The sequence below is a fragment of the Suncus etruscus genome, chromosome 6 (assembly GCF_024139225.1).
Source record: "Suncus etruscus isolate mSunEtr1 chromosome 6, mSunEtr1.pri.cur, whole genome shotgun sequence".
In the NCBI taxonomy this organism is placed as follows: Eukaryota; Metazoa; Chordata; class Mammalia; order Eulipotyphla; family Soricidae; genus Suncus; species Suncus etruscus.
In genome coordinates, this window is record NC_064853.1 from 119,970,669 (window position 1) to 119,979,601 (window position 8,933).

An 8,933-nucleotide genomic window follows, 5' to 3' on the forward strand; every position below is an offset into this window, starting at 1 on the left:
TATTAAGATTCTTTGAGAAAATGGGGCTGGAGAGATAGTACAGTGGGGAGTACATTTGCCTTGCACAGACCAATTCAAGTTTGATCCCTGGTCTCCCGAACACCACCAGGAGTAATTCCTGAGCATCACTAGATGTGGCACCCCCACACACACAAAATTTATGAGGCAGGCAGAAGCCATAATACAGTCCCTCACATGCCTTACATGTGGCTGACCCACGTTCAATCCAAAGCATCCCAAATTGTCCCTCAGGTACCACCTGGAATGATTCCTGAGCATAGAGCCTGGAGTAACCCCTGAACAATGCTGGGTATGGCCCCAAAACAACAACAGAATCCTATGAGGGAACTTTAGGATTTCCAGGAGCCCCTCCTTTCTCCTTTGGACTCACCCTGGAACACCCCTTGTTTTGCAGGGAAATGGGTGATTGACCCTTCGGAGCTCACCTTCGTGCAGGAAATAGGCAGTGGACAATTCGGGCTGGTGCACCTGGGCTATTGGCTGAATAAAGACAAAGTGGCCATTAAGACAGTGCAGGAGGGCGCCATGTCTGAAGAGGACTTCCTTGAGGAGGCAAAAATCATGATGTGAGGGGCCAGACACAGGATGCAAAGATGCCCCATGGCGGGAAGCACCCTTTTGTGTCTTTGAATAGCATGCCAAGGCCACATCCTACCACCTCCTTATGCCCATCCGACCCTGGCTTCCCCTGGCACTGATTCCAAGATGAAACTCTCCCCAGAACCCAGTGGGTGGGCCCCCATTTCCTCTCCAAACTGCACCAGCTGCCCTTCTGCTCTGTGGGAATGTACTTTAGGGCTTTGAGGATGCCTTTCTGTGGGGGGTTAAGAGTGCATGGGTGGTGGGAGGTGGGAGACAGAGTGTGATGGTCTCACTTGCCTCCCCTCCACCCTGCAGGAAGCTCTCACACCCCAAGCTGGTGCGGCTCTATGGGGTGTGCTTGGAGCAGGCCCCCATCTGCCTGGTGTTTGAGTTCATGGAAAATGGCTGCCTGTCAGATTACCTGCGCCACCAGAGGGGCATGCTGACAGCAGGGGCACTGTTGGGCATGTGCCTGGATGTGTGTGAGGGTATGGCCTACCTAGAGGAAAAATGTGTCATCCACCGAGACCTGGTGAGACCCCTGGTGTCCCCCACCCCAGGCAGGGATACAGGGTGGGGGGGGCGGAGGAAAAGGAGGAAGGAGGAAGCCCAGTAAGGCAGAGCACCTCAGTTAGAACACATGTGAGCAAATGCAGATATGATGCGGTCCTCCTAGAACTTCAGTCTCTGCCCCTTCCTGTGAAACTTCTTTTGTGTGGGGACATACCAAGTGATGATCAGGAATTACTCCTGATAGTGCTCCAGGATCATATGAGATGATGGGTATCAAACCTGGGTCAGTGCATGCAAGTCAAGCATCCTTCCCTCTTGTACTCTCTGTCTCTGTCTGTCTCTGTCTCTGTTGGTCTCTGTCTTTCTGTCTCTGTCTCTGTTTCTGTTTCTCTCTCTCGACCTCCTTCCTCAGCCCAATTCTTACTTTTATCTTGAACATGCTTGCAAAAGAGAGAGAGAGAGAAAGAGAGAGAGAGAGAGAGAGAGAGAGAGAGAGAGAGAGAGAGAGAGAGACATAACGTGCTTCCTTTTAGGGGATGGAATGTACATCCAATGTCACTCAGGGTTTACTCCTGGCTCAACATTTAGGGACCACTCCTGGGGGAGCTTGGGAGATCTTATGGCAGCGATGGCTACCCTTTTTGAGCCCGAGTGCCCAAACTGCTGCACAAAACCACACAAAATTTCCTCAAAGTGCCAGCATGTCAATTAAACCTTAATAACAAGATTTTAGTATCACACTCGCCTCCCACCACATCACATATCTTTTTATTCTTTTTCTTTTTTTTTTTTTTTTTTTTGTGTGTGTGTGTGTGTGTGTGTGGTTTTTGGGTCACACCCGGCAGTGCTCAGGGGTTACTCCTAGCTCCATGCTCAGAAATTGCTCCTGGCAAGCACGGGGGACCATATGGGACGCCTTACCTCCATGCTATCTCTCCGGTCCCCGTAGTCGCCACGTCACATATCTTAATAGTGGACCTTTCCGCGTGCCAGCTGCAAGGTCTCCACGTGCCACAGCTGGCACTTGTGCATAGGTTCGCCATCGCTGCCCTCTGGGGTGCTAGAGTTTGAACTCAGGCCAGCTGTGTACAAGGCAAGTGCCTTCCTGCTGTAATGGTACATTACATGGACATTACCATTACCTGGACAGGCTTCATTTTCCATAACCAGATCCCTGCAGGAACCCAGAGGCTCAATTCACAATTGTAATGTTCCTCCCTGGATTTATCCAACCTAGAAAGTCAAGGACTGACTACATCATCCTGCTCCCCATTATTCAGGACTCCAAACCCACCCTCCTGCATGTCTCTTTCCTCTCCAGGCTGCCCGGAATTGCTTAGTAGGAGAGAACCAAGTTGTCAAGGTGTCTGACTTTGGAATGACCAGGTAATGCAGAGGTAGTGAACAGGCTGGGTGGCAGGAGTGGGTGGCAGAGGCCCTAGCCCTGGGCCCTCTGTGGTCTCCTGACTCCCTCACTGCATTCTCTGGCCAGGTTTGTCCTGGATGACGAATACACCAGCTCCACAGGTACTAAGTTCCCCGTCAAGTGGGCATCCCCAGAAGTCTTTTCCTTCAGTCGATACAGCAGCAAGTCAGACGTGTGGTCTTTTGGTGAGTGTCTGCCCAGCCCATGCCACCCAATACCCTGGTACCAGCTCTTCTTTGTCCAAAGCTGGAGGCTCAGCCTACTGAGAGTGTTGGATGTGAGGGTCTGTGGGTACTTCTAGAGTATTTCTAAGGGTGATAGTCCAGCAGGGAGTACACTTTTTTTTTTGCATGTAGCCAACCCAGGTTCAATCCCCAGAACCCCATATGCCCCTAGAGCCTATCGAGAGTGATTCCTTAGTGCAGAGCCAGGAGTAACCCCTGAACACCACCAGATGTGCCCCTGAGCACTGCCGGGTGTGACCCAAAAACCAAAAAAAAAAAAAAAAATGGTGTTGAGGGGTCGGAGAGATAGCACAGCGTTAGGATGTTTGCCTTGCATGCCGCTGGCCCAGGACAGATGGTGGTTCAAATCCAGCATCTTATATGGTCCCCCATGCCTGCCAGGAGCGATTTCTGAGTGCAGAGCCAAATAATCCCTGAGCGCTGCTGGGTGTGAGCCAAAAACCAAAAGAAGAGGAAAGAAAGAAGGAGGAGGAGGAGGGAGGAGGAGGAGGAAGAGGAGTTGTTGAGTGATAACTATTTATTGTTTTGGGTGACCATACCCAAGGGCTTACTCCTGGCTCTGCACTCAGGAATCACTTCTGGAGATGGTCAGGAGACCTTATAGGGTGCTGGGGATCGATCCTGGGCTGGCCACATGCAAGGCATGCACCCTCTATATGGTCTCTCTGGCCCCAAGAGTAATTTCCCACTGAAAATGAGGTGTGTTGGGTCAGATGAGTTTGAGGAACCCTAATCTAGGCTTCTGTAACTTCTTGGGGCGGGGGGGGGGGTGCATTGCTGAGCAGGGCATGGCCTCACCTGCCGCCCTATCCTGCCTCCAGGTGTGTTGATGTGGGAGGTCTTCAGCGAGGGCAAGATTCCCTATGAAAACCGGAGCAACTTGGAGGTGGTGGAAGATATCAGGAGTGGCTTCCGGCTCTACAAACCCAGGCTGGCCTCGCAACAAGTATACCAGATTATGAACCTATGCTGGAAAAAGGTGGGTGGAAAGAACGTGTCCCCACCCCCAGGTTGTGACGTCATGGCTGGCCCCTCCTCAGAGAAAGGAGCCTGGTCAGGGTGTGAAGCAGAGACAGAGATGACTGGTTGGATTAGCTTGCAGCTGATTTGGGGCATCTCTGGGCTGTCCCTTATCTAGGTTCCCCAATGCTCAAAAGCCAACAGTGACCGGAGTTCTTTTATTTGGGGGTCAGGGGGAGGGAAGGTTGGGCCCCACCCAGCTATGTTCAGGGGCTAGTTTAGGCTCTGTACTCAGGAGTAATTTTTAGTGGTGCTTGGGGTTCACTGTGTGATGCTGCGGCTCCAAATCAGAAGTCAGGCCAGCCCCATGAAAGTCAAACTTTCTTAATTCATGTACCCTCTCTGCCTCCCGACCTAAAATCTTATTTTATTTGCCAGCGTATCTTTGTCTGACAGGAAACAGGTTAGGACCTTGTCAAAAATTTTTTTGGTTTTATTTTTGGGGGCATACTCAGCAGTGCTCAAGTTTTTACATCTGGAGTCACTCCAGGCTGGCGTGGGGGACCATATGGGATGCTGAAGATTGAAGCTGGGGTGACCATGTGCAAAGCAAATACCCTCCCCACTATACTATAGCTTCAGGTCCCCTTTTTGTATTTTTTTTTTTTTTTTTTTTGGTTTTTGGTCCACACCCAGTGACGCTCAGTGGTTACTCCTGGCTATGCACTCAGAAATCACTCCTGGCTTGGAGGACCATATGGGATGCCAGGGATCAAACCCAGGTCTGTCCTGGGCAGTCGCATGCAAGGCAAACGCCCTACTGCTGTGCTATCACTCTGGCCCTCTTTGTTTGTTTGTTTGTTTTTGGGCCACACCGGGTGACACTCAGAGGCTACTCCTGGCTATGCACTCAGAAATCGCTCCTGGCTTGGGGGACCATATGGGATGCCGGGGGATCAAACGGTGGTCCATCCTAGGTCAGACAGTGCAGGCAAACGCCCTACACTTGTGCCACCACTCCGGCCCAAGCCTTTTTGTATGCTTTTCCATTTGTTTTTGGGCCATGCTTGGCAGTGCTCAGGAGTTCTCCTGGCTCTGTGCTCATGGGACCATATGGGATGTTGGGGATTAAACCCAGGTCACCCATGTAAAGGCAAACAATCTATTCACTGTACTGTTGCTCTAGCCCCCCTGAACCTCCCTTTTCTGTCTGCTCAGAAATTCCAGTAGTACTTGAGTTCTAAATCCCATGTTGTTGTTTTGGAGCCATACCCAACATTGTTCAGGGGTTACTGAGTTTGCAGTTTTGTTTTTGTTTGTTTTGGGGGCCACATTTTGCAATGCTCAGGGTGGCTTTGCACTCAGAAAACATTCCTGGCAGCCTTGGAGAACCATGTGGGATGCCATGTATCAAATCTAGATTAACTACATGCAAGGTAAGCATCCCCCCTACTTGCTATATTAGTGATCTCTCTGGCCCCACCTTTCCAGATTTGAAACAACAAATAAACCCAAATCTGGGGTATAAAACTAATCTCATCAGTTTATCCAGAACAAAGAACCCTCCATAATGAGTGCTGATATTTATGCCATGCATTTTTTTTTCAAGGGTCCTTTTTTTTTTTTTTTCTTTTTGGGTCACACCTGGCAGTGCTCAGGAGTTACTCCTGGCTCTATGCTCAGAAATTGCTCCTGGCAGGCTCAGGGGACCATATGGGATGCCGGGATTCAAACCATTGACCTTCTGCATGAAAGGCAAACGCCTTACCTCCATGCTATCTCTCTGGTCCCCCCCCCTTTTTTTTCTTTGAGTGAGTAGATGTTACTAATAAGAACAATCAGTGGAAGGGCTCATGGTTGGCCTCTGACTTGCTTCAGACATAGCCAGGAACTCACAGCTCTGTTCTTCCCCCTCCAGAAGCCAGAAGATCGACCGCCCTTCGCCATGCTCCTGAGTCAGCTGGGGGAAATGGCAGAATCAGGACTTTAGCAGAATTTCAGCAGCCAAAGACTGGATTTCTGCCAGGGGCCGCAATCGGTTCTCCACAAAAGCATTACAAGCTGCCACCAACCTAGGAATCTCTGGTCTACAAGGTGCCCTGCTGGCAGGAAGCTCTGCCCTGTAACCAGAGGCCAGTGCAGCGACCTCTTCCTGCTTAATCCACCTTACCCCTCCACACACACAAATCACCTTGATTTGTCTCTCACTTCCTGTTGGAGAAAGAAGGGGCTGTAGTGAGACTACAGGGTATTATTCTTTTCTTTTTAATTTCTCTTGTGGGGAGTCCACACCTGGCCATGCTCAGGGGCTTATTCTTGGCTCTTCAGGGATCACTCCTGGCAAGACTCCTGGGATAGAGGGGCCCATGACACTTTCAAAGAGGAAAAGGAGGGGCATGTTTGGGTTCAAATGGTCACCACAAAAACTGAGTCAGGCCCAAAGTGGGGTGCTTCCTAGGGTCCCCTACTGCTGGGCTGAACATTTCCACATGCAGATTGAATGTACTAGGCTACAGACATTACAGACAGTAGAATTTCTATTCCCCCCAACCCCATGAAATATTATTATATTATTATTATAATTCTGATTTTACAGGTAAGGGGATCAAAACTTTACAATATTCATATTCTGCCCAAGTGGCAGAGCAAGGCACTGTAGCATCAGCATTCTAACTGGCCTGCCTGAATTCAGGGCACTTTGGGGGGGAGGTGGAGTATTGAGAGAGACTACACCTAGCAGTACTCAGGCACTATTTCTAGCTCTGAATCCAGAGGTGACCCCTGACAATGCTTGAGAGGAGCCATAGGTAGGAGTTGGGATTGAATCTGCATTCCTTGCGTGCAAGGCAAGTGTTTTTTTTTGTTTTGTTTTGTTTTGTTTTTGTTTTTGGGTCACACCTGGCAGCACTCAGGGGTTACTCTTAGCTCTAAGCTCAAAAATCGCTCCTGGCTCCAGGGACGATATGGGATGCCAGGATTTGAACTACAGGCCTTCAGCATGCAAGGCAAATGCCCTACTTCCATGCTATCTCTTCGGCCCCGCAAGGCAAGTGTTTTAACCCTTGAACTCTATTCCTGACTTCTGCTGCATTCTTTATGTCTGCTCAACATGGCCTCCTACTGAAGATGAAGATTGCATGGAAGGGGAGAAAGTTCATTAAGGGCAAATAGGTCCCTCCAGCCAAGAGTCCTGCTCCAGTTAAAACCAAAAGGAAGGCAGCATGATTTCTCACTGTGGTCAAAACTTCTTTTGCTTACTCCATCTTCATCTCTTCTTAGTCAGAGCCCATAATTTTGGAGCACTGCAGTTAATGGGTGCTTGGATTCACCCAAACCACTAGACATGTTGCCGGAAGCCCTTTGCAGAATAGCTTCAAAGGGCCTTTGAAAGTCTCCTGCTGAAGCAGAAATGTTTGCTGTAATTACCATCCTCATGGTGGCCCACTGCACCCCACAAACACACTGGGGGGAGGGGTGCCCCTGAAATTAGAGAGATGCTCAGACTTTGGGGGATTGTAGCCACCAGTGTTTTCTACACACTGTGAGATTCTCACCCGTTGCGGATTACGAGCTTGAATTGTGCAACTCGGTCTCCTCAGAAGCTGATCTGACAACACAGCTAAATCTGCCCTGCATGCTTGTGGGTTCTCTGTTGGAACCTTTTATTAGGAGATGGCTTCTGCAACACTGACTTGAATAGAACATGTTGAAACTAAGTTCTGTGCTCTGGTTCGAATCCCCCCAGTCCTGCCTAGCATGGGGTGTCATTTATTGAGGTTAAGAGGACTTGAGTGATCAAATGCTGCTGGCTTCCTGCTTGGGAAATGAGTTTCCATTCTGAAAACAATGCCATGCATTCACAGGGATTCTCTAAGCAGGAGGCACGAGTTAGTTTGCTTTGCATTTAATAGTCTTTGCATTTTGCGCCTTAGGGATCTCTCTATTTATGCCTGGGTGGGTTCAGGCTTCATGAACGTGCTATGACTTCTGACTTGTACAACCACCACAACTCAGCTGGAACTGTCAGTAAAGTACATGGAATGAAAGCCTGTCTGACCTTGTTAGTCTGGTTTGTGGGACCTGCTGCCCTCTTTTAGCCAAAGGTCATGCACCAAGGGTTTTTCCTTAAGTGAAAATGGCTGCACATTTAGCTGGGGCAGATGAGTGAAGAACAGCATTTTCTGCTTCAACTACTTGGTTCAACCAATGAACATGTGATGCTGCCTACTTCCCTGGTACCCTGTGAGTGATGTGGCTGTTTTCAAAGGGTCATTGTGGTCCTGTCCTTGCTAGAAGATCCAACCCTGAAGATCACTGAAGACAGAAAACAGATGGCCACAAATCCCACAGGCTACATGGGAGCTGCAATGCCACTTTCTTAACTTTTGGTTTGGGGACCATACCTCGTTATGCTCAGGGCTTATTCCTGTCTGCCCTGAGGTACCACTCCTGGCAGAGCTCAGGGGTCTCTGTGGGATGCTGAGATTGAAACTGGATTGTCCAAATGAATATTAACCTATCCACTGCGCTATTCCACTGACCCTGAGGTGCTATTTTCAATGTTCCGTTCACCCAACTTTTACTGTGCTTCCATTAGGTATGCGTGGCATCAAGGGGAGCCAGCAGGTGCATCTCTGCTCTTCTCCAGGTCATGCTCAATTTTGAGGGCAGTAAGCATGTTCACAGTCTAACCAGAAACAAGATGGTATGTAGGAAGATAAGGTCCCAATCTCCCCCAGGCATGGAGGGGTTTGAGGAAGTGCTAGCTGAGTGGGCTAGAGAGATAGTACAGTAGGGAGGGCACTTGCCTTGCATACAGCTAACACAGGTTTGATTCCTGGTGTAAGCTGAAGCTGGTGAAGTAAGATCCTGGGTAAATAGAGAGCTTACAGATTCAAAAATCATCCACAATCCATTTCTGAGGGAATCACTCCAACAGCATTTTATTTTAGATGGGGAAGGGATATTTATAATGTGTTGCAGTCAATCAGGTTAGGAGGAAAATAGGAAAAGTAAGACAAACAAGCAAACAAACAAACAAACAAAAAAGTGCTCTGTTTAAAGGAAAAACAGGATGTGGTCTCTGTTAGGGAGAAAACAAGGTGCTTGTTCTGTCTAGAGTGACTATCAAGATGTTTACTCTATTACTCTCTTGAGTTTAGCTACATCTCCCCACACTCTGTTTG

General features: G+C 49.0%; 1 protein-coding gene across 1 annotated transcript in view; it reads left to right on the forward strand.

Annotated features, from left to right (window-relative positions):
• ITK (IL2 inducible T cell kinase) overlaps positions 1 to 5,737 on the forward strand; it is a 38,166-nt gene extending 32,429 nt beyond the window's left edge. The window contains exons 12-17 of the mRNA XM_049775724.1: positions 416 to 587; positions 919 to 1,135; positions 2,438 to 2,502; positions 2,609 to 2,727; positions 3,609 to 3,766; positions 5,666 to 5,737. Of these exons, the coding sequence (XP_049631681.1) occupies positions 416 to 587; positions 919 to 1,135; positions 2,438 to 2,502; positions 2,609 to 2,727; positions 3,609 to 3,766; positions 5,666 to 5,737 (803 nt within the window). The remainder of the gene's footprint in view (positions 1 to 415; positions 588 to 918; positions 1,136 to 2,437; positions 2,503 to 2,608; positions 2,728 to 3,608; positions 3,767 to 5,665) is intronic.
• The last annotated feature ends 3,196 nt before the right edge of the window (positions 5,738 to 8,933 follow it).